The 24161-nt window shown below is 36.3% G+C and overlaps 4 protein-coding genes across 4 annotated transcripts, besides 12 other annotated features; 3 read left to right on the top strand and 1 right to left on the bottom strand.

The window, feature by feature from the left end:
* TVAGG3_0298590 (protein of unknown function, DUF4106 family) lies at window positions 1–444 on the top strand (the record flags this gene model as incomplete). Its single annotated transcript, XM_051229446.1, has 1 exon — window positions 1–444. The coding sequence occupies one exon, from the start codon at window positions 1–3 to the stop codon at window positions 442–444; it is 444 nt and encodes a 147-aa protein (XP_051099176.1).
* Window positions 1–4214: part of a mobile genetic element that runs on past the window's edge.
* Window positions 4215–6464: 2250 nt separating this feature from the next.
* Window positions 6465–6492: a terminal%2Cinverted (terminal inverted repeat of Mariner transposon ID:TVAGG3_0298570).
* Window positions 6465–7050: a mobile genetic element.
* Window positions 7051–8027: a mobile genetic element.
* Window positions 8026–8747: a mobile genetic element.
* Window positions 8720–8747: a terminal%2Cinverted (terminal inverted repeat of Mariner transposon ID:TVAGG3_0298550).
* A 602-nt stretch (window positions 8748–9349) lies between these two features.
* Window positions 9350–11674, bottom strand: TVAGG3_0298540 (WD repeat-containing protein 11 family; the record flags this gene model as incomplete). Its single annotated transcript, XM_051229445.1, has 1 exon — window positions 9350–11674. One exon carries the CDS (start codon window positions 11672–11674, stop codon window positions 9350–9352), a length of 2325 nt encoding a protein of 774 aa, XP_051099175.1.
* A 3028-nt stretch (window positions 11675–14702) lies between these two features.
* Window positions 14703–19519: a mobile genetic element.
* Window positions 16124–16969, top strand: TVAGG3_0298530 (protein of unknown function, DUF4106 family; the record flags this gene model as incomplete). The annotated part of the gene is made up of 1 exon (XM_051229444.1): window positions 16124–16969. A coding segment is annotated over one exon (846 nt), but the record flags the coding sequence as incomplete, so codon positions are not given.
* An 829-nt stretch (window positions 19520–20348) lies between the features above and the next one.
* Window positions 20349–21255, top strand: TVAGG3_0298510 (glycoprotein 38 family; the record flags this gene model as incomplete). Its single annotated transcript, XM_051229443.1, has 1 exon — window positions 20350–21255. A coding segment is annotated over one exon (906 nt), but the record flags the coding sequence as incomplete, so codon positions are not given.
* A 166-nt stretch (window positions 21256–21421) lies between these two features.
* Window positions 21422–21449: a terminal%2Cinverted (terminal inverted repeat of Mariner transposon ID:TVAGG3_0298500).
* Window positions 21422–22007: a mobile genetic element.
* Window positions 22008–22985: a mobile genetic element.
* Window positions 22984–23708: a mobile genetic element.
* Window positions 23681–23708: a terminal%2Cinverted (terminal inverted repeat of Mariner transposon ID:TVAGG3_0298480).
* Window positions 23709–24161: the final 453 nt, after the last annotated feature.

The raw sequence follows: 24161 nt of genomic DNA, 5'->3' as shown, positions 1-24161 counted from the left end.
ATGGAAAGAAAACCAGAATGGCTACAAAAACATATATTTGGAAACGAGCTTATTCCATATGGACAAGCTCTGTTTGAAGAGCTTGAACCGGAAACTCAGGAAAGAGTCATGCAAACAATACGCGAAGACTCAAATACAAACTATGACAAAATCTTTCTAGGATATAGGTTACCTGAGATGGGCGACCAGAGCCCAAAGGCAAAAAGGACATGGGAAATTTACAACATACTAGGTGAACATGAGGCAAAGATGCAACAACTTGAAGCAGAGGGCAAGTTACCAAAAGCGACACCAAAGAAGAAGAGAAGAGTAGAACAAAGTGAAAGTAGTGAAGAAGTAACTTCATCTAGTGAAAGTAGTGGCAATGAAGGAAAAAGAAGAGTTAAAAACTCAGTCAGGAAGAAAGTAAAGCTTGGTCCGAGTGGGTTCTATTATGACATATAAATCCAACTATTCTATATTTTTACCCATATGAAATGTACGCCGCTCAGAATATAACGCCAACAGTTTTGGATGCCATGAATGGAAATGTTTCCGAATGGTATAACGAATGCGACAATGCCATTAGAAGGTCAGAAATAGTTCCTGGAACTTACGAATATACAACTGCTGTTTCTTATGGAAACGTAGGTGAGTTTGGAGAAGGTTCTTCAACAACAGTAGATATTGCTTGCGACAGGTTTCATATTATTTCTATTGACAACTCTTTCTTATACGTGGAACAAGACATTGAAATAAAACCTTCTGCCAAGTTGTCTGAAAAGAAAGGTTGCAATGGAATTTTCTATGTCGGATACCAATATGCTCCAGAAGTTTTCATGGGATATAAGATATATTCTAACTCTGACTTAGTTCAAACAGTAACATGGGCAAACTATGAATGGTTCGCTTTAAGAAACTCAGTACAACCACAAGCTAGAGAACAAACAGACCAGTATGCAACTATTGAGAAAATAAGAAGACTTGACCCTAACGTTCCAGGAGTTTATGTTAACCTTTCTGGTTCAGATGGAACTGCTGCCACTAAAGTAAAACTGAAACTTAGAGTTCCTTTGTCATCTTTCCTCATCTTCAGGTTTTTAAGATACTTGCCAAACTGGGCAGGAAAAATTTCTATCGAACTTACTCCAAGCAAAAATAACTTAGTCATTGCACCAACACAAGACCCATTCACTCTTACAGACGTAAAGGGAACAAATAAAACGTCATTCGCCGAATTTTGCAAAGACAAAGTTGACTTAGACTTTGGTTTCTCAAACCTCAACACTGAAGTAAACTATTATTTCAATGCTGCTGGAGATGCTTGGGACCCAGTTAAGTTCACATGCGAAAAATTTGAATGCAAGAGAATAGAAAGCAGACTTGCAGTCTATATGTTGGACCCAGATATTTCAAATGCTTTAGCTGCCAAATATATTGCAGTTCCACTTATGTTCCCTATACACCAAATATCTGTCAAAGACTTTGCAGGTGAAGTTGGAAACCAAAGTGCTGACCCAGGTGCAAGAACAGATATTGCCTTAACAACTGCAATGAAACATGCAGATACTATGTTTGTTCTTTTCAGACGAACTATAAATGACTATTCTTGTTTCTACAACCCTGGTATTAAATATCATATAAACATAGATGGCAAATATTATCCAAGAGAAGAATATTCTACAGTTGAGGATATGAGGTCATACAACTTGACATTAGATGCTATGAACTTTAACAACAACTTCACAACAACCATTAACCCTGAAATGCAAAGTTCTATTATGCCATATGTGAAAGTATGGACCCATACAGGAGGTCAAAAAACTCAATATACAAATGGAGACCGTTCAAACTTTTGGCTTGGCATTCCATTTGCTGACTCAGAAGACTTTATGGGTGGTATTTCAACTGTTGGTACAGTTCAAATACAATATACTGGTGACAGAGACGGTCCAGATGAATTGAAAGCAAAGAAGTTTACAAAACCAATAGCACTTTTCACGGAAGATGCTCTTTTGAAAATTCGTTCGATGAAACCTGCTGGGGCTCCTCAGATTGGCATAACGACAGCTTCCATCGAGCAGATTTTGGCAGCAGGTCAGTAAGTTGTTCTTGAACTGACTTCTCTCCGTCAAATATTGACAGTACGCCAGTTTTGACATAATATTGTATTATAAACTTTCCTTTAGAAATATCTGTAAGTTTTGAAGTTATATTTTTGTCTGCTTCAAGAACTTTCACCATTTCAGTTATACCAACTTTCTTTGCTTTATGAAAATATTTAGGTTCAGCAAAGACTGCTATTCTATAACATTTTCCATTGTTTGTGTAAAGAACTATTCTGTCAATGTATTTGTATTGTTTGTGTGTGTAAACTTTGTTTTGCTTCAATTCGAAGAGATATCTGAATACGTCCATCTTTTTATTCTAAGTAAAATGTCATTTCCGAAAAATAGAAGTGTAAGTGTTTCAAAAGGTTTAATGGCGGTGGCAGATGTGAAGTTAAATTCACCAACTCAAACAAACAGTCAAAGTGTTGTTGTCAATGTCAAAGACAGAGATGTTGAAGTGGGGAAACCATACGAAGACGAAGATGGTATAACAATAGTTCCTGTAAAAGAACAACCAACATATCCTGAAGTTAGCAGAGACTTAAGTTCTGTTGCAGATATTCGAAACGACTACCAACAACTGAAAGACAAACTTAAAACTCAGGAGAAGATTTGTCAAGCTTTAAGTATAATGTTAAACTTGGTCGAACACAACCCTGTAAAAGTGAACTCATATGTCATTGCACCTCATGAAGTTTTGAAAGAACTATTGAAACTTTTGACAGAGGCAGACGATATAAACATCAAAGAAATAGAACCCGACATTAGTTGCTGTGGTGTTTCATATAATGTCATTGACAAGATATACGTTATGAAAGGAGGTGAAACGTTGAACTTAAAATATAGTTTCCCAGACGTTATAAAAATATTTGACGACCACAACATTTCATTAAAATTTATTTGCTAAGTAAATGGCAGAAGACATAATGGTTTATACTATTACGACTAAAAACCCTGAGTCATATAATTCTATAACAACAAACTTACAAAGTCCTCAAGGACGATATTGTAAACTAACCTTAAACACAATGACGACTAAAGCCTGTTTTGCTCTTTTGACACCAGAAGACTTTATTGTTGTGAATGGTAAAAAATACTCCTTTGAAGATACTTACTCAGATATACCACCAACAGGTTTTGTTGACTTATTTAATACTTTAAGGACGGGTGTAACATGTGCTGCAACTAGAGCAGGTTTCATTATGTTTGAATGTCCGACTGAGTTTACTATAAACGATATGAGTTATAATACAAAACTTATATCTGGTTTTTACTACCAACAGTTTCCTATAACAGGAAAAGGTGTCATACAAGGAATGTCTGTTCCATTGACTTTAAGCACACCAATCTTATATATTGTTTCAAACTTAGGTTCAAAGTGTTATTCGAATGTCGACAGAAACTATTATGACCAAAAGATACTTATGCGTATAAACAATACTTTCTCTGCTGGTTTGCCTATTGTTCATTCGAATGCAGAGTTTTCAGCTTTAGTAAACTCAAACACTTTAGCAAACATAAACTTAACCTTAGTTGACGCAAACTTTGTTCCTGTAAAACTTTTATGTCCTATGTATTTGTCAATGACGGCAGAAAGTTTCGAATTGGAAGATGCAACTGGTGAAAGTATTGTATTACAAGAACAACTTCAACAACAAATAGCTCAAGAACAACAAATGCAACAAATGGAACAAATGGAACAACAAGCTCAAGAATAAAAAAATATTTTTTTTTATTTTTATAAAAAAATGTACAGAATAGATGTTTCAGATTTTTATGACTTCCAAGCATTCAGAAATATGTGTCCATTTCGAGACTATAACAAAGCAGTCGAGAATTTGAAACGTTTAGTCATTTATGTTGACTCTGCCCCAGAATGTTATGTCATGAAAGAATGGGATGTTGTCTTTAACAAACCAAGAGCAACAATAGTGTCTGAACAAGAATGTAGACAGAAACTTAAGAAAATAAAAGTTGTACAAGTTGGAAGGAAGATGTTAGATGCTTGGGATATCTTATTGTCAAAGTTAGAAGATTTTTCAGTTCGAGGTATAAAGTTCTATACACCATCTCCAAACTTCTATTCTATCTTCACTGGATATAAATACGAACAAGTAGAATGGACTTTCAAAGTTAACGCTCCAGAGGATCATAATAAGACAAAGTTACTTGTTGTTGTTGAGTTCGCCGCCAATCATACATCCGAGTTAGGTACCGGCAATGTTACATATTCTGACACACTCTCCACACCAGTTATCGATAGAGTTCTTTACAACGATGGCAACGAAGTAATTTCAGGCAATTTATACTCAGCCAAAATCATACTCAAAAGTAACTTAACAATTACAAAGACATATTATCTCTTTGCAACAGAAAGCAACGCTTCCAGCGCCTCTGTCACTAGCGTCAAAACATCACAAAATGTTAGCACTGCAACAGCCGTAGCAAGCACGAACAAGACAGAATGGACTTTCAAAGTTAACGCTCCAGAGGATCATAATAAGACAAAGTTACTTGTTGTTGTTGAGTTCGCCGCCAATCATACATCCGAGTTAGGTACCGGCAATGTTACATATTCTGACACACTCTCCACACCAGTTATCGATAGAGTTCTTTACAACGATGGCAACGAAGTAATTTCAGGCAATTTATACTCAGCCAAAATCATACTCAAAAGTAACTTAACAATTACAAAGACATATTATCTCTTTGCAACAGAAAGCAACACTTCCAGCGCCTCTGTCACTAGCGTCAAAACATCACAAAATGTTAGCACTGCAACAGCCGTAGCAAGCACGAACAAGACAGAATGGACTTTCAAAGTTAACGCTCCAGAGGATCATAATAAGACAAAGTTACTTGTTGTTGTTGAGTTCGCCGCCAATCATACATCCGAGTTAGGTACCGGCAATGTTACATATTCTGACACACTCTCCACACCAGTTATCGATAGAGTTCTTTACAACGATGGCAACGAAGTAATTTCAGGCAATTTATACTCAGCCAAAATCATACTCAAAAGTAACTTAACAATTACAAAGACATATTATCTCTTTGCAACAGAAAGCAACGCTTCCAGCGCCTCTGTCACTAGCGTCAAAACATCACAAAATGTTAGCACTGCAACAGCCGTAGCAAGCACGAACAAGACAGAATGGACTTTCAAAGTTAACGCTCCAGAGGATCATAATAAGACAAAGTTACTTGTTGTTGTTGAGTTCGCCGCCAATCATACATCCGAGTTAGGTACCGGCAATGTTACATATTCTGACACACTCTCCACACCAGTTATCGATAGAGTTCTTTACAACGATGGCAACGAAGTAATTTCAGGCAATTTATACTCAGCCAAAATCATACTCAAAAGTAACTTAACAATTACAAAGACATATTATCTCTTTGCAACAGAAAGCAACGCTTCCAGCGCCTCTGTCACTAGCGTCAAAACATCACAAAATGTTAGCACTGCAACAGCCGTAGCAAGCACGAACAAGACAGAATGGACTTTCAAAGTTAACGCTCCAGAGGATCATAATAAGACAAAGTTACTTGTTGTTGTTGAGTTCGCCGCCAATCATACATCCGAGTTAGGTACCGGCAATGTTACATATTCTCTTGGAAAGTCTCCATATTTATCTGCGCCAACTGTTGTTGCTGAAAATCATACAGGACCATTCAAGGCCGGTGAATATATTCCAGTTAAAGTTACATTACAACACTTTGAGGCAAAGACAGGAAACTTCCAATATAGATTCTATGCAGATCAGAAATGGATAGATCTCCCAGACGACAATGTAACTGAAGTAGAAACCCCATCTGCAATTAAGAAATTACATGCCGACGAAGGCAAAACATATCTACTCAACATTCCAGCTCCAAAGTATGAAGATATCAAAGAAGATGGGAAAGTTAAACTTCAAATTAGGTTAGCTGGATCCAAAGATCAAGCTCAATCCAATATCATTGAAACAGAGGTTTCACTTCAGAAACAACAATACGTTGCACCAAGCCCTGATGATTCCAAGCCAACTCCAACACCTGAAAATAGTGGACTTACTGGTGGACAGAAGGCTGGTATTGTTATTGGCGTTCTTCTTGCTGTTATCCTTATTATTCTCATCATCTACTTCGTTTTCTGCAGGAAACCATCTAAAGATAAATCATCATCTGATATCCAAGATGATTCCGGCTCCGGTGTTAATGTGTAATTTAATTTAATTAAGGATGTCAATTTGGAAGAAAAGTGAGAAAATTCCTAAAATGCTAAAAATGAATTTTCCAAACGTACTTTTTTATCTCATTTTTTTGATTTTGAAAAAAATTTGGAGAGAAGAACTCTTCGTTTTTGAATTTTGTCACGATGGTTTTAAAGTATAGGGTGTCCAAAGGTGTGTTTAGCACAAACCTGAATACTGCGAATAGAAATAAACAAGTTACATATATATAAAGTTTATTTAAATATAATCACCATTGGATTCAATCACGCGTTCGCAGCGATCGATCCAGGCTTGAAAGACACGCTTTAAATCATCATGAGAAAATTGCTCAAATTGCTCTCTTACAAAATTTTCAAGATCATCTGGACTCGCGAATTCGCGTCCTTCAGCTCTCTTTTTTAGCGTGCCGAATAAATAAAAGTCAGAGGGTGCAATATCAGGTGAATAAATTGGGTTTGGAACAACTTTGACATTGTTTTCCACCAAGTAATTCATTACCTTATGACTTTTGTGAACTCTTGAATTATCAAAATGAATTGCAAACTTTTGTTTTTGTTGTTTGGATTTCTCAAACTCATCAGAATTGATAATTTGAGTAAGAACATTGTCAATTAGATACTGAGCATTCATCGTATTAGGTTTTTGAAGAATATCAATTGCGATGATGTCATTTACGCCCCAAAAAACCGACAACATCATCATTGGTGTGTCAATTTTTTTCTTCGGGAATGTTTGCGGATTTTTCTCGTAAACGAAAAAGGGGATTTGACGGAGTCAAATCCCCGCTCGCAAAAAGTGGACTTTACATGTCAAATTTTATATGCATGTAATGTCCACTTTTATGAGTTTTAGGAAGGAATTGGAAGCCATGAGTTACTGACATTTCATCAGTATCTCATAGCCTCCAATTCCTTCTTAAAATGGGAGAAACTTTGTCCGAATAGTTTAACATTCGGACAAAGTTTCTCCCATTTTAAGAAGGAATTGGAGGGTAAGAGATATACCATATGAATGTATATCTCTTACCCTCCAATTCCTTCTAGAAAGTGTCCAAACTTTGGGTTAATTGCAAACTATTAACCCAAAGTTTGGACACTTTCAAGTGGAGATGGAAGGCTTTGGGGTATATATTAATACAATATACCTCAAAGCCTTCCATCTCCACTACAAATGGGAGAAACTTTGTCCGAATAGTTTAACATTCGGACAAAGTTTCTCCCATCTTTCAATGTAATTGCTACCTGTGAGGTACTGACTTGAAGTCAGTGCTTCACAGGTAGCAATATCCAAAAATTTAAAAACATTTTATCAGTTCGTTAAAGAACTAGAGCCTCCTAGGTACTGAACCAGAATCAGTGCCTAGGGGACTCTAGTGATCTATATAAATCTGAGAAACTTTGAGGAAATTGTTCGACATTTCCTCAAAGTTTCTCAGCAATTTAGCGAGGAATGTTCGTTATCGTGTAGATATTTATAATATATACATGATAACAAACATTCTCCGCTAAAAGATGTAAAATCTTATAAGAAATGATTGCAAAAGAATAACAAATTGCAACAAATTTTATATGAAACTGAACCTTATGAGGTAGTGATTCAAGATCACCGCCTCATAAGATTCAGTTTCAATCTCAAGTATCTCAAAAGTAAGGCTCTATTTTTTGCCATGTAAAGTGTCACTTTACTGTCAAACCGTTTTTATCGTTTTCGTTTACAACATTTTCATCCTTCGGGATCCATATGATTTTGGCTTCTGTTGCATATTGAAACCAAGACTCGTCCCCTGTTACTAAAAAGCGAAACTTCTTGGATTGATACGCACCCAATATAGAGAGGAGCTCTTTCGAAGATTGGACTCTAGATTTTTTTTGAACTGAATTAAGGTTGTGCGGAACCCAACGTGTATACGCTAGTTTGTAGTTCAAATAATTGTGCAGATAATAACTGACTGTTGTACGTGGTATCTTTGTCATCTCCTCTATCCTTCTAAGTGATGCTCTTGGGTCTTCATCTAGCGCTTGAAGAATTGCTTTGATTTTTCTTTGATCCGGCGATTTTTTGTCAATTTTTATGATGGGCGCCTTTTTGTTCATGAAGTGATACATCCTAACATGATACGTTACAGTGGAATAGCTAGGAGCATCCATACCGAAGCATTTTACCAATGTCTCGTAGATTTTTTTACAGTCTTTGCATTTTTTGCAAGAGCGAGGATGTTTTCTTTATGATTCATTAAAAAAATGAAAAAAATCCCGCCAAAATTTCCCGCGAAACCGCCTCTTGTCTCAAAATTCATTTTATATCCCGGCATGGCGCCAAAATACAACATACTCATCATATACATATATTCATATTTTTTATTATATATTTATAATCAGCATATATCTCCTTTAATAGTCTCATATAGAGCGCTGTGCTAAACGCACCTTTGGACACCCTATATATTATACACATGTATTGATATTACTATTTTTGTATATTTTAAGAGAAAATTATATTCTCCTAAAGTGAAAACAATTTTCCAAATTGCAGCTCCTTCAAAGATTTCTGAAGACTCAACGGTTAAAATTACAGTTTCTATCACAGATCCAGCTGGTCAAACTGCTACCTCTTTATATTAATATAATATTTATTTTGATATATTTTTTAGTTTAACTTTTTTTCTTTGATAAATATTTTATTTTATATTTTAAACCCTTTATTTTTTAATTAAATCATGTCTTGTAAATCAAATTACAACATGGCAAACTTTTGATTCGATATATATAGTTTACGTAACAAGTGATAGCTCCATTAGAAAGCTGAGTTTTGAAAATTACAATACATAGCATATCATTTCCAGACTTTCCCACTTTATTTTTTTTTTATTTTTTTTTAAAATGTTTCGTAATTTCAGGATGCTTTTCCCCTTTAACTTTGTTAAATGCGTAATTTTTTTCTATCTGACAACTGGCTTGAAAGATCATTGAAAATGCGATATAAACAATTTCATTTTTTTTCGACTTTTTTTTATAAATAAAGAAAATAAATATACAAATAAAATTATTTCTTAATTATTTTGTCATATTTGACAATTATATCCTGTCTCAAAGTATCCAAATCCGCAAACTGTGTTGCGTATCTCGAAGTGTCTTCGTCGTACGGCTTAATTACATCAGCCCTATCCAAGAACATCATCAAATGAAACGCGAGAGCTTTGTATTTTATCTGCATCAAAATTGCCAAAGCAGGATGGAAATCTCTTATTGATATGAACAGCAACAAAGCGTTCATTGCATTTCCAGTATCCAAGAAGTGGTGGGCGGCTCTTCTCAACAAACTCTTCGACTCATTCGAAAACTCTTCCAATTTGCAGACTTCGACAGAATCTTCCCATCTTCCGTTGTCCTGAAGATATCTTGCGGCAGAAAGATTAGCGCCAGCTAAATGCATCAATATACAGCCTTCTATAAATCTGTGCTGTGCAAAAAGTGGAACAGCGGTTGTTATCAAAAATTCTGTCACGTTTTGTGGCAAAATTTTATCTTCGTAACCGAGAAGCAACGCCGAACAAATGCTTGCCACTATTGTGAACTCGCTTTTGTTGGAGAGACTCTTGAAAACTTCGACAGCTCCTCTTCTATCACCCATTCTGAACTTGAACAACAAGTTGAAAATGGCAGAAATCGGAGTATCTGCAGGAGAAAACAGAGAAGATTGAATCCTCAACGCGGAAACAACTTCTTCTTTCCCTCCAAACATGGAATGCCGTGCTTGCAACCTCGGACCTCCCAAACTACGTGAAACACACTTCCAAATAATGGAATCAGTTGGAAATCCATGGTCATTAGCTATCTCAGCTATTTGAAGTGCTTCTGACCATGTTCCTGTAGTAGGATTCGTTAATAATTGCTCACCCATAAGCTCTAACCGTTGCTGGGCGGTTTTTAGCGGTTTTAAGAGGGCAGGTGAAGTGATTCTTTTTACAGATCTCCAGTCTCTTGCAATAACGAATTTCACGGCTTCGTCATTGAGCGGGGAGACGAGGACGAGTCCATTTCCTGTTACAGCGAATGAGGAAACAGAAAAAGGACAACTTTCCACTTTTTCAAGTGAAAAACCAAATTTTCCGTCTCTCGCGTGTACGTACAATCCGCTGGATGATCTCTCGAACTCTATCCTGTCTATGTCGATGAAAGGAGAGTATGTTTGCTTCGATGTACCGAAAGCAAAGTCGTAAAACATAATTACGCCGTCTGTGTCAGCAGTTATGATGCAATCGCCTTTCCAAGCAAGACAAGTTGTCCTGGAGTTCTCCCGTGAGTTACGCAGCCTCAGAACAGGCATCTGTGCTATGCCGTTCTTGTATGTGTAGACTTGGATTTCTCCGGTAGATAATAATACGGCGAAATTGGGAGTATCGCCTTGGAAACATGTTGCTGGTATTCTGGATACTTGGACTGCAACAGCGGTGATGGATGTTTGAAGAGTCATCGGCTTTTGTTTGACATCATAAAAAATACCAAGGTCGTATTTGCCGTGGACGAAAACGCCGAGCTCCTCTGAACATATTAGGTCTGTGGCAGGGCCAAGGCGAGTGTGGATTGGAATAACTTGGCGCTTGGGAAGATTTATTGATCCACACTCGGTTTTTGAGTACCACAGAAGGACATCTTTGGTAAGGAACTTGATCTTTTCAATGGATGTGCTGGATGCAAGGTAGTTCTGTGTGTATTTCCCTTCTGAAACGTCTGCGAAAATTATCTTTCCGGTTGGAGTGCCGAAAGCAAGGATTCCGTCGTAGAAATCGTAACAGGTTGGTATCTGTGGTATAATTTGAGACTGCGCGATGACGTAAGGTATATCATCTTTTATGGCAAACATAACTAAGCCATTTGATGGAGAGAACGCGATGTATCGCTCGGGAAGTGCACGGTTACATGCAGCGGATAGTGGTAAATACTTCGATTTTAAGTCAAACAGCTCTCTTTTCAATTTTATTGTTCCTGATTTTGTAAAAATGTAGTCTTCGTTACAGATATAGATACTGAGTGACGAGTCTTGACCATAAACTGTAATTTCGTTGTCATTTGTTAAAGAAGGAAGCAGTTTATGGAAAGATGATTGGGATGATTCATCGATTACAAGATTTCGGCCAGATTTGGTCGCTATGTTAAACGTAAGTATTTTTCCTTCAAGCATAATTAATAAAATATTACTAATATGGGGATGATGTTGAATTTCTACGATTTTTTCTGATTTATCTAAAGTATGGGATTGAGATTGAGATGTTGGAGCCTGCTTGGCATTCTTTGACGTGATAATTGTAAAGGATGGACCATTAGAATATAGAATTGCAGTGAATATATCTGAACTATTAACAGCCATCCTTGTATATGTACCAGGAACATCTATCTTCCAAAGTATTCGTGAGTTTTTCGCTTGATCTTCAGCTTCATACGGCCAAAAATCGATACTATAAATTGTATTTGGTTCTGCAAAGCCTAAAACGATTTTACGGGACCATTGAAGCTCCGATACATACTGAGCTTCAGATACTTGACGAGTGATTCCGAGTGTAAGACCTGATTCACAATCCCATAACAAAACTCTTCCGCAATCGTCTGAAATTGCAAGATAAGGTAGCTCATAGTGGAATTTAAGGCAAGTTATGTTAGAATTTAGAATTTCAATGGATCATAAGAAAGAAATATCATTTTTAGTAGTTTTATAGAGATAAATTGTGCCTTTACCGGCTAATGCAAGTAGCCCACATGCTTCCCAGTCCATGCTCCCTGTGTTGAACACTTTACTAGGTGGACAAAGTGAAGCAAATCGTATCTTAGCTTTATTAAAAGGATTCGCTTGCATTTTTTTTATAAATTGATATCGTCAAAAATTTTAATTCTACAATGTTTTAAATATATTAATATTTAGTTGTACAGAATCAAATCACATCTACTTGAAAAAAAAAGGTAGTGGGGCTTCCAGGCGCGTTGCGCCCTCTAGCCCCGAAGATGTTTAGTATAAAACCGCTTTTTAACTTCACTTAAAATGCCACGTAAGCTACGTAAGAATATACGTAAGAGGAAGGGAGCATTGAAACATCCAATAGTAAAACTGACACCACAACAACAGTTGCAACAACAAATGCTGAATGACCCCACTATGTTGCAACAAATGTCAAGCAACCCTATGCTTTTAAACCGAGTTATTGGTGCACAGAGTGGAGGTTTAAGAGCGGCACTTTTAGCGAAAATGGCAGGCTATGGTGGAGCTGCAGACGGAACAGCTTATAACCCTCAAAGTCAAATGAATTTGAGTTCACTCAAAAATCAAATAACAGATGTCAAAAAGTCAAACATAGACATACAGAAACAAATAAGTGAAAACGAAAAGAAACTAGAATATGACAGACACACAAAGAAACTCAATGAGTTAAACGTAGAGAAAAAGAAGAAAGAAGAACAACTGAAAGAACTAAGTACAGAGGAATATGCGAAAAAAGTGTCAGAAAAAGCAGCAGAAGTAGCAAAAATGGAACAAGATGTTATAAATTTGAAAAACCATACTACTCAATATAAAGTACTGAAAGATGAAGAAATAAAACAAAAAGCCCTGAAGACATATATGGATAGCGATGAGTATAAAAAAGAAGTTGAAGCAAATGTAAAGGCAGAAAAACTTTTACAGTTGCAAAACCAAACCGTACAGTATGAAAACTTAGCAAGAAAGTAAAAATAACGACGCAGCCATGCAAAAGGCAATGAAAAGCGCAGAATATATAAAAGCTAATAATGACTGGTTAGACGCCCAAGCCAACGCTAAAGCAGCCCAACTTATAGGGTCAATAAGGACAAAAATACAAGCGGATGAAGACAGTTCAAATGAAGCTTTAACGAATGCTGACTTTAAGAACGCCTTCGAAGCTCTTCATAGTAAGGTGAAACTAGTGAACGACTTCTCATCTGGAAAGAAACTGAAGTCTGAAGGTTTCGACAAAGAGTTAAAAGAAGTAGCACAAAATATGACGAAAATAACAGATGCAGCAACGAGACAGGCAGTTCAAAGTGCCCATGACGCCGTTAGAACAGCTGTTGTGGAAAGTCAAGAAAAAGAGTTACAACAGACCAAAAGAGACCTAGTAAATGCTTTCTTAAGAACGAAAAGTCAGGTAGGACATTATGCTGCAGATGGAACATATGTGCCAGCTGGTGGAACTTATATACTAGCTAGTGGAACTTATATACCACCAAACCCTCCAAGAGAAGCACCTGCACCAGGACTACCTAAAACATTTACATCGTCACATGGACACAGACACAGGCATGCACCAAAACCAACACAACAACCAACAGTTCAAAATCCAGCACCACAACAACAACAACAACCAGCACAACAACCACCTCCACAACCAGCACAGCAACCAACAGTTCAAAACCCTGCACAACAACCACCTCCACAACCAGCACAGCAACCAACAGTTCAAAACCCTGCACAACAACCACCTCCACAACCAGCACAACAACCACAAACAGAGCAAGGACATAAAAGAAGTAGAGAACAAGGAAACCAAGATTTCTTAAAAATGCTTAAGGAAGAATATGGTTACCCAGATACTCTTGACTTTAGTGACAGATATAAAGAAGCTATTAGAAAGTTCAAGGAAGGAAATACAGACCCGAACCTATTTAGCTTTATGGTTCAGCACCAAATGGGATATAATTTCAAACCTGGAAAATACAAGCTCGCTAAGGGATATGATTTAATAGCATATCATCCAAATGACATGAACGAATTTACTCCGAGATATTTGGTGTCAGAGCTAAATGACAATTCAACTCTCTTCATGAAACGCGTAAAAAATAGAGACGGAACGAAAGAAGAAAGGTTTATGAGTCCGGATGACTTAGATAGGGAACTTTTTAAAAACGGTCTCGGAATATATGAAATGCCAGCAGATGAGGTACAAGAAACTCAACAGGAAGAAGTTCAGATACAACCAGACATGGAAGAAATAGTTCAGCAACAACAGCTAGAAGAGCCTGAAGGAAACGAACAAGTCCCTCCTTTGGAAACTAACCTCACAGAACTAGATGAAGATTTGGAACAGCCGAAAAATCTTGACCCTCAACAAGAGTATGAGGTGAATATGGAATCTTTCCAAGAGTCTAAAAAAAATTCGGCTGACATAGTAGAAGAATATCGAAAAATGTTTGCCGACATACAAAAGACTCCAACATCAGATGAAAATATTCAGCATAGAATGGAAGTACTGAAAGATAATGTACGCAAATACAACAATCCTTTTTACTTACGACCATATAACGTTCAATCTTTGGCTGAACTCGGTGAAAATAAAAGGTTAAATTTCAACAAAACATATAGAAATGAAACATTGTTTAAAGTTCATTCAGAACCTAACCAATATGGAAACAAACCTACTTTTGTTTCTGCAGACTATGGAACTACAATGAGATGGGGTCATAAAGCTAATCCGGATAGGTGGTTCATAAACTTACAACCACAATTCCAAGAAGTTGTAGACGCAATGGAAGTGAATGGTGAACCAGATATAGCTGGTATTTTCAGCGCGGCTTTAATGCCATTGAAAGATATGAAAGATGCAGATATTTTGAACCAGTATGAAATGAACATGGCTGATGGAAATATAACACCTGACGTTCTAAAACATTTATCTCAAAGAACTACACAGAACCATAGAGATGGTATATTTGGTGAAGAGTTTAGAAAGACAGTTAGGGAGAGAGAAGGAAGAGAACCTATTGTACATGACCTTGCAAACGAAAGTTTACAAAATGTCATAAAAACTTACTTTGCAGACAATGAACCGAGAAGGGATGAATATTTAAGAAAACTCAAATGGACAGTACCAAATGAAATGTTAGTATTGAAAAACATGTTCCTTGACAAAATAAAACCAACTACAGAAATAAATGACGAAAGACTGAAACATTGGGTAAAAGCTTTCCCATTCACAAAAGATATTATTGGTAACATGGAAAGAAAACCAGAATGGCTACAAAAACATATATTTGGAAACGAGCTTATTCCATATGGACAAGCTCTGTTTGAAGAGCTTGAACCGGAAACTCAGGAAAGAGTCATGCAAACAATACGCGAAGACTCAAATACAAACTATGACAAAATCTTTCTAGGATATAGGTTACCTGAGATGGGCGACCAGAGCCCAAAGGCAAAAAGGACATGGGAAATTTACAACATACTAGGTGAACATGAGGCAAAGATGCAACAACTTGAAGCAGAGGGCAAGTTACCAAAAGCGACACCAAAGAAGAAGAGAAGAGTAGAACAAAGTGAAAGTAGTGAAGAAGTAACTTCATCTAGTGAAAGTAGTGGCAATGAAGGAAAAAGAAGAGTTAAAAACTCAGTCAGGAAGAAAGTAAAGCTTGGTCCGAGTGGGTTCTATTATGACATATAAATCCAACTATTCTATATTTTTACCCATATGAAATGTACGCCGCTCAGAATATAACGCCAACAGTTTTGGATGCCATGAATGGAAATGTTTCCGAATGGTATAACGAATGCGACAATGCCATTAGAAGGTCAGAAATAGTTCCTGGAACTTACGAATATACAACTGCTGTTTCTTATGGAAACGTAGGTGAGTTTGGAGAAGGTTCTTCAACAACAGTAGATATTGCTTGCGACAGGTTTCATATTATTTCTATTGACAACTCTTTCTTATACGTGGAACAAGACATTGAAATAAAACCTTCTGCCAAGTTGTCTGAAAAGAAAGGTTGCAATGGAATTTTCTATGTCGGATACCAATATGCTCCAGAAGTTTTCATGGGATATAAGATATATTCTAACTCTGACTTAGTTCAAACAGTAACATGGGCAAACTATGAATGGTTCGCTTTAAGAAACTCAGTACAACCACAAGCTAGAGAACAAACAGACCAGTATGCAACTATTGAGAAAATAAGAAGACTTGACCCTAACGTTCCAGGAGTTTATGTTAACCTTTCTGGTTCAGATGGAACTGCTGCCACTAAAGTAAAACTGAAACTTAGAGTTCCTTTGTCATCTTTCCTCATCTTCAGGTTTTTAAGATACTTGCCAAACTGGGCAGGAAAAATTTCTATCGAACTTACTCCAAGCAAAAATAACTTAGTCATTGCACCAACACAAGACCCATTCACTCTTACAGACGTAAAGGGAACAAATAAAACGTCATTCGCCGAATTTTGCAAAGACAAAGTTGACTTAGACTTTGGTTTCTCAAACCTCAACACTGAAGTAAACTATTATTTCAATGCTGCTGGAGATGCTTGGGACCCAGTTAAGTTCACATGCGAAAAATTTGAATGCAAGAGAATAGAAAGCAGACTTGCAGTCTATATGTTGGACCCAGATATTTCAAATGCTTTAGCTGCCAAATATATTGCAGTTCCACTTATGTTCCCTATACACCAAATATCTGTCAAAGACTTTGCAGGTGAAGTTGGAAACCAAAGTGCTGACCCAGGTGCAAGAACAGATATTGCCTTAACAACTGCAATGAAACATGCAGATACTATGTTTGTTCTTTTCAGACGAACTATAAATGACTATTCTTGTTTCTACAACCCTGGTATTAAATATCATATAAACATAGATGGCAAATATTATCCAAGAGAAGAATATTCTACAGTTGAGGATATGAGGTCATACAACTTGACATTAGATGCTATGAACTTTAACAACAACTTCACAACAACCATTAACCCTGAAATGCAAAGTTCTATTATGCCATATGTGAAAGTATGGACCCATACAGGAGGTCAAAAAACTCAATATACAAATGGAGACCGTTCAAACTTTTGGCTTGGCATTCCATTTGCTGACTCAGAAGACTTTATGGGTGGTATTTCAACTGTTGGTACAGTTCAAATACAATATACTGGTGACAGAGACGGTCCAGATGAATTGAAAGCAAAGAAGTTTACAAAACCAATAGCACTTTTCACGGAAGATGCTCTTTTGAAAATTCGTTCGATGAAACCTGCTGGGGCTCCTCAGATTGGCATAACGACAGCTTCCATCGAGCAGATTTTGGCAGCAGGTCAGTAAGTTGTTCTTGAACTGACTTCTCTCCGTCAAATATTGACAGTACGCCAGTTTTGACATAATATTGTATTATAAACTTTCCTTTAGAAATATCTGTAAGTTTTGAAGTTATATTTTTGTCTGCTTCAAGAACTTTCACCATTTCAGTTATACCAACTTTCTTTGCTTTATGAAAATATTTAGGTTCAGCAAAGACTGCTATTCTATAACATTTTCCATTGTTTGTGTAAAGAACTATTCTGTCAATGTATTTGTATTGTTTGTGTGTGTAAACTTTGTTTTGCTTCAATTCGAAGAGATATCTGAATACGTCCATCTTTTTATTCTAAGTAAAATGTCATTTCCGAAAAATAGAAGTGTAAGTGTTTCAAAAGGTTTAATGGCGGTGGCAGATGTGAAGTTAAATTCACCAACTCAAACAAACAGTCAAAGTGTTGTTGTCAATGTCAAAGACAGAGATGTTGAAGTGGGGAAACCATACGAAGACGAAGATGGTATAACAATAGTTCCTGTAAAAGAACAACCAACATATCCTGAAGTTAGCAGAGACTTAAGTTCTGTTGCAGATATTCGAAACGACTACCAACAACTGAAAGACAAACTTAAAACTCAGGAGAAGATTTGTCAAGCTTTAAGTATAATGTTAAACTTGGTCGAACACAACCCTGTAAAAGTGAACTCATATGTCATTGCACCTCATGAAGTTTTGAAAGAACTATTGAAACTTTTGACAGAGGCAGACGATATAAACATCAAAGAAATAGAACCCGACATTAGTTGCTGTGGTGTTTCATATAATGTCATTGACAAGATATACGTTATGAAAGGAGGTGAAACGTTGAACTTAAAATATAGTTTCCCAGACGTTATAAAAATATTTGACGACCACAACATTTCATTAAAATTTATTTGCTAAGTAAATGGCAGAAGACATAATGGTTTATACTATTACGACTAAAAACCCTGAGTCATATAATTCTATAACAACAAACTTACAAAGTCCTCAAGGACGATATTGTAAACTAACCTTAAACACAATGACGACTAAAGCCTGTTTTGCTCTTTTGACACCAGAAGACTTTATTGTTGTGAATGGTAAAAAATACTCCTTTGAAGATACTTACTCAGATATACCACCAACAGGTTTTGTTGACTTATTTAATACTTTAAGGACGGGTGTAACATGTGCTGCAACTAGAGCAGGTTTCATTATGTTTGGATGTCCGACTGAGTTTACTATAAACGATATGAGTTATAATACAAAACTTATATCTGGTTTTTACTACCAACAGTTTCCTATAACAGGAAAAGGTGTCATACAAGGAATGTCTGTTCCATTGACTTTAAGCACACCAATCTTATATATTGTTTCAAACTTAGGTTCAAAGTGTTATTCGAATGTCGACAGAAACTATTATGACCAAAAGATACTTATGCGTATAAACAATACTTTCTCTGCTGGTTTGCCTATTGTTCATTCGAATGCAGAGTTTTCAGCTTTAGTAAACTCAAACACTTTAGCAAACATAAACTTAACCTTAGTTGACGCAAACTTTGTTCCTGTAAAACTTTTATGTCCTATGTATTTGTCAATGACGGCAGAAAGTTTCGAATTGGAAGATGCAACTGGTGAAAGTATTGTATTACAAGAACAACTTCAACAACAAATAGCTCAAGAACAACAAATGCAACAAATGGAACAAATGGAACAACAAGCTCAAGAATAAAAAAATATTTTTTTTTATTTTTATAAAAAAATGTACAGAATAGATGTTTCAGATTTTTATGACTTCCAAGCATTCAGAAATATGTGTCCATTTCGAGACTATAACAAAGCAGTCGAGAATTTGAAACGTTTAGTCATTTATGTTGACTCTGCCCCAGAATGTTATGTCATGAAAGAATGGGATGTTGTCTTTAACAAACCAAGAGCAACAATAGTGTCTGAACAAGAATGTAGACAGAAACTTAAGAAAATAAAAGTTGTACAAGTTGGAAGGAAGATGTTAGATGCTTGGGATATCTTATTGTCAAAGTTAGAAGATTTTTCAGTTCGAGGTATAAAGTTCTATACACCATCTCCAAACTTCTATTCTATCTTCACTGGATATAAATACGAACAAGTAGAATGGACTTTCAAAGTTAACGCTCCAGAGGATCATAATAAGACAAAGTTACTTGTTGTTGTTGAGTTCGCCGCCAATCATAAATCCAACTTAGGTACCGGTAATGTTACATATTCTTCCACAGTCCCACACCAGTTATCGAGAGTGTTCAATACAACGATGGCAACGAAGTAATTTCAGGCAATATACACAGCCAAAATCATACTCGAAACAGGCTTAAATATTACAAAGACATATTATCTCTTTGCAACAGAAAGCGAAGCTTCCAACGCCTCTGTCACTAGCGTCGCAATATCACAAAATGTTCTCAATGCAACAGCCGTAGCAAGCGGGAACAAGAAAGAATGGACTTTCAAAGTTAACGCTCCAGAGGATCATAATAAGACAAAGTTACTTGTTGTTGTTGAGTTCGCCGCCAATCATAAATCCAACTTAGGTACCGGCAATGTTACATATTCTGACACACTCTCCACACCAGTTATCGATAGAGTTCTTTACAACGATGGCAACGAAGTAATTTCAGGCAATCCATACACAGCCAAAATCATACTCGAAAAAGGCTTAAATATTACAAAGACATATTATCTCTTTGCAACAGAAAGCGAAGCTTCCAGCGCCTCTGTCACTAGCGTCAAAACATCACAAAATGTTAGCACTGCAACAGCCGTAGCAAGCACGAACAAGACAGAATGGACTTTCAAAGTTAACGCTCCAGAGGATCATAATAAGACAAAGTTACTTGTTGTTGTTGAGTTCGCCGCCAATCATACATCCGAGTTAGGTACCGGCAATGTTACATATTCTGACACACTCTCCACACCAGTTATCGATAGAGTTCTTTACAACGATGGCAACGAAGTAATTTCAGGCAATCCATACACAGCCAAAATCATACTCGAAACAGGCTTAAATATTACAAAGACATATTATCTCTTTGCAACAGAAAGCGAAGCTTCCAGCGCCTCTGTCACTAGCGTCAAAACATCACAAAATGTTAGCACTGCAACAGCCGTAGCAAGCACGAACAAGACAGAATGGACTTTCAAAGTTAACGCTCCAGAGGATCATAATAAGACAAAGTTACTTGTTGTTGTTGAGTTCGCCGCCAATCATACATCCGAGTTAGGTACCGGCAATGTTACATATTCTCTTGGAAAGTCTCCATATTTATCTGCGCCAACTGTTGTTGCTGAAAATCATACAGGACCATTCAAGGCCGGTGAATATATTCCAGTTAAAGTTACATTACAACACTTTGAGGCAAAGACAGGAAACTTCCAATATAGATTCTATGCAGATCAGAAATGGATAGATCTCCCAGACGACAATGTAACTGAAGTAGAAACCCCATCTGCAATTAAGAAATTACATGCCGACGAAGGCAAAACATATCTACTCAACATTCCAGCTCCAAAGTATGAAGATATCAAAGAAGATGGGAAAGTTAAACTTCAAATTAGGTTAGCTGGATCCAAAGATCAAGCTCAATCCAATATCATTGAAACAGAGGTTTCACTTCAGAAACAACAATACGTTGCACCAAGCCCTGATGATTCCAAGCCAACTCCAACACCTGAAAATAGTGGACTTACTGGTGGACAGAAGGCTGGTATTGTTATTGGCGTTCTTCTTGCTGTTATCCTTATTATTCTCATCATCTACTTCGTTTTCTGCAGGAAACCATCTAAAGATAAATCATCATCTGATATCCAAGATGATTCCGGCTCCGGTGTTAATGTGTAATTTAATTTAATTAAGGATGTCAATTTGGAAGAAAAGTGAGAAAATTCCTAAAATGCTAAAAATGAATTTTCCAAACGTACTTTTTTATCTCATTTTTTTGATTTTGAAAAAAATTTGGAGAGAAGAACTCTTCGTTTTTGAATTTTGTCACGATGGTTTTAAAGTATAGGGTGTCCAAAGGTGTGTTTAGCACAAACCTGAATACTGCGAATAGAAATAAACAAGTTACATATATATAAAGTTTATTTAAATATAATCACCATTGGATTCAATCACGCGTTCGCAGCGATCGATCCAGGCTTGAAAGACACGCTTTAAATCATCATGAGAAAATTGCTCAAATTGCTCTCTTACAAAATTTTCAAGATCATCTGGACTCGCGAATTCGCGTCCTTCAGCTCTCTTTTTTAGCGTGCCGAATAAATAAAAGTCAGAGGGTGCAATATCAGGTGAATAAATTGGGTTTGGAACAACTTTGACATTGTTTTCCACCAAGTAATTCATTACCTTATGACTTTTGTGAACTCTTGAATTATCAAAATGAATTGCAAACTTTTGTTTTTGTTGTTTGGATTTCTCAAACTCATCAGAATTGATAATTTGAGTAAGAACATTGTCAATTAGATACTGAGCATTCATCGTATTAGGTTTTTGAAGAATATCAATTGCGATGATGTCATTTACGCCCCAAAAAACCGACAACATCATCATTGGTGTGTCAATTTTTTTCTTCGGGAATGTTTGCGGATTTTTCTCGTAAACGAAAAAGGGGATTTGACGGAGTCAAATCCCCGCTCGCAAAAAGTGGACTTTACATGTCAAATTTTATATGCATGTAATGTCCACTTTTATGAGTTTTAGGAAGGAATTGGAAGCCATGAGTTACTGACATTTCATCAGTATCTCATAGCCTCCAATTCCTTCTTAAAATGGGAGAAACTTTGTCCGAATAGTTTAACATTCGGACAAAGTTTCTCCCATTTTAAGAAGGAATTGGAGGGTAAGAGATATACCATATGAATGTATATCTCTTACCCTCCAATTCCTTCTAGAAAGTGTCCAAACTTTGGGTTAATTGCAAACTATTAACCCAAAGTTTGGACACTTTCAAGTGGAGATGGAAGGCTTTGGGGTATATATTAATACAATATACCTCAAAGCCTTCCATCTCCACTACAAATGGGAGAAACTTTGTCCGAATAGTTTAACATTCGGACAAAGTTTCTCCCATCTTTCAATGTAATTGCTACCTGTGAGGTACTGACTTGAAGTCAGTGCTTCACAGGTAGCAATATCCAAAAATTTAAAAACATTTTTCAGTTCGTTAAAGAACTAGAGCCTCCTAGGTACTGAACCAGAATCAGTGCCTAGGGGACTCTAGTGATCTATATAAATCTGAGAAACTTTGAGGAAATTGTTCGACATTTCCTCAAAGTTTCTCAGCAATTTAGCGAGGAATGTTCGTTATCGTGTAGATATTTATAATATATACATGATAACAAACATTCCCCCGCTAAAAGATGTAAAATCTTATAAGAAATGATTGCAAAAGAATAACAAATTGCAACAAATTTTATATGAAACTGAACCTTATGAGGTAGTGATTCAAGATCACCGCCTCATAAGATTCAGTTTCAATCTCAAGTATCTCAAAAGTAAGGCTCTATTTTTTTGCCATGTAAAGTGTCACTTTACTGTCAAACCGTTTTTATCGTTTTCGTTTACAACATTTTCATCCTTCGGGATCCATATGATTTTGGCTTCTGTTGCATATTGAAACCAAGACTCGTCCCCTGTTACTAAAAAGCGAAAAACTTCTTGGATTGATACGCACCCAATATAGAGAGGAGCTCTTTCGAAGATTGGACTCTAGATTTTTTTTGAACTGAATTAAGGTTGTGCGGAACCCAACGTGTATACGCTAGTTTGTAGTTCAAATAATTGTGCAGATAATAACTGACTGTTGTACGTGGTATCTTTGTCATCTCCTCTATCCTTCTAAGTGATGCTCTTGGGTCTTCATCTAGCGCTTGAAGAATTGCTTTGATTTTCTTTGATCCGGCGATTTTTTGTCAATTTTTATTGATGGGCGCCTTTTTGTTCATGAAGTGGATACATCCTAACATGATACGTTACAGTGGAATAGCTAGGAGCATCCATACCGAAGCATTTTACCAATGTCTCGTAGATTTTTTTACAGTCTTTGCATTTTTTGCAAGAGCGAGGATGTTTTCTTTATGATTCATTAAAAAAATGAAAAAAATCCCGCCAAAATTTCCCGCGAAACCGCCTCTTGTCTCAAAATTCATTTTATATCCCGGCATGGCGCCAAAATACAACATACTCATCATATACATATATTCATATTTTTTATTATATATTTATAATCAGCATATATCTCCTTTAATAGTCTCATATAGAGCGCTGTGCTAAACGCACCTTTGGACACCCTATATATTATACACATGTATTGATATTACTATTTTTGTATATTTTAAGAGAAAATTATATTCTCCTAAAGTGAAAACAATTTCCAAATTGCAGCTCCTTCAAAGATTTCTGAAGACTCAACGGTTAAAATTACAGTTTCTATCACAGATCCAGCTGGTCAAACTGCTACCTCTTTATATTAATATAATATTTATTTTGATATATTTTTTAGTTTAACTTTTTTTCTTTGATAAATATTTTATTTTATATTTTAAACCCTTTATTTTTTAATTAAATCATGTCTTGTAAATCAAATTACAACATGGCAAACTTTTGATTCGATATATATAGTTTACGTAACAAGTGATAGCTCCATTAGAAAGCTGAGTTTTGAAAATTACAATACATAGCATATCATTTCCAGACTTTCCCACTTATTTTTTTTTTATTTTTTTTAAAATGTTTCGTAATTTCAG

Source organism: Trichomonas vaginalis, chromosome V (genome assembly GCF_026262505.1).
Source record: "Trichomonas vaginalis G3 chromosome V, whole genome shotgun sequence".
In the NCBI taxonomy this organism is placed as follows: domain Eukaryota; phylum Parabasalia; order Trichomonadida; family Trichomonadidae; genus Trichomonas; species Trichomonas vaginalis.
This window is presented reverse-complemented; position numbering and strand designations above follow the sequence as displayed.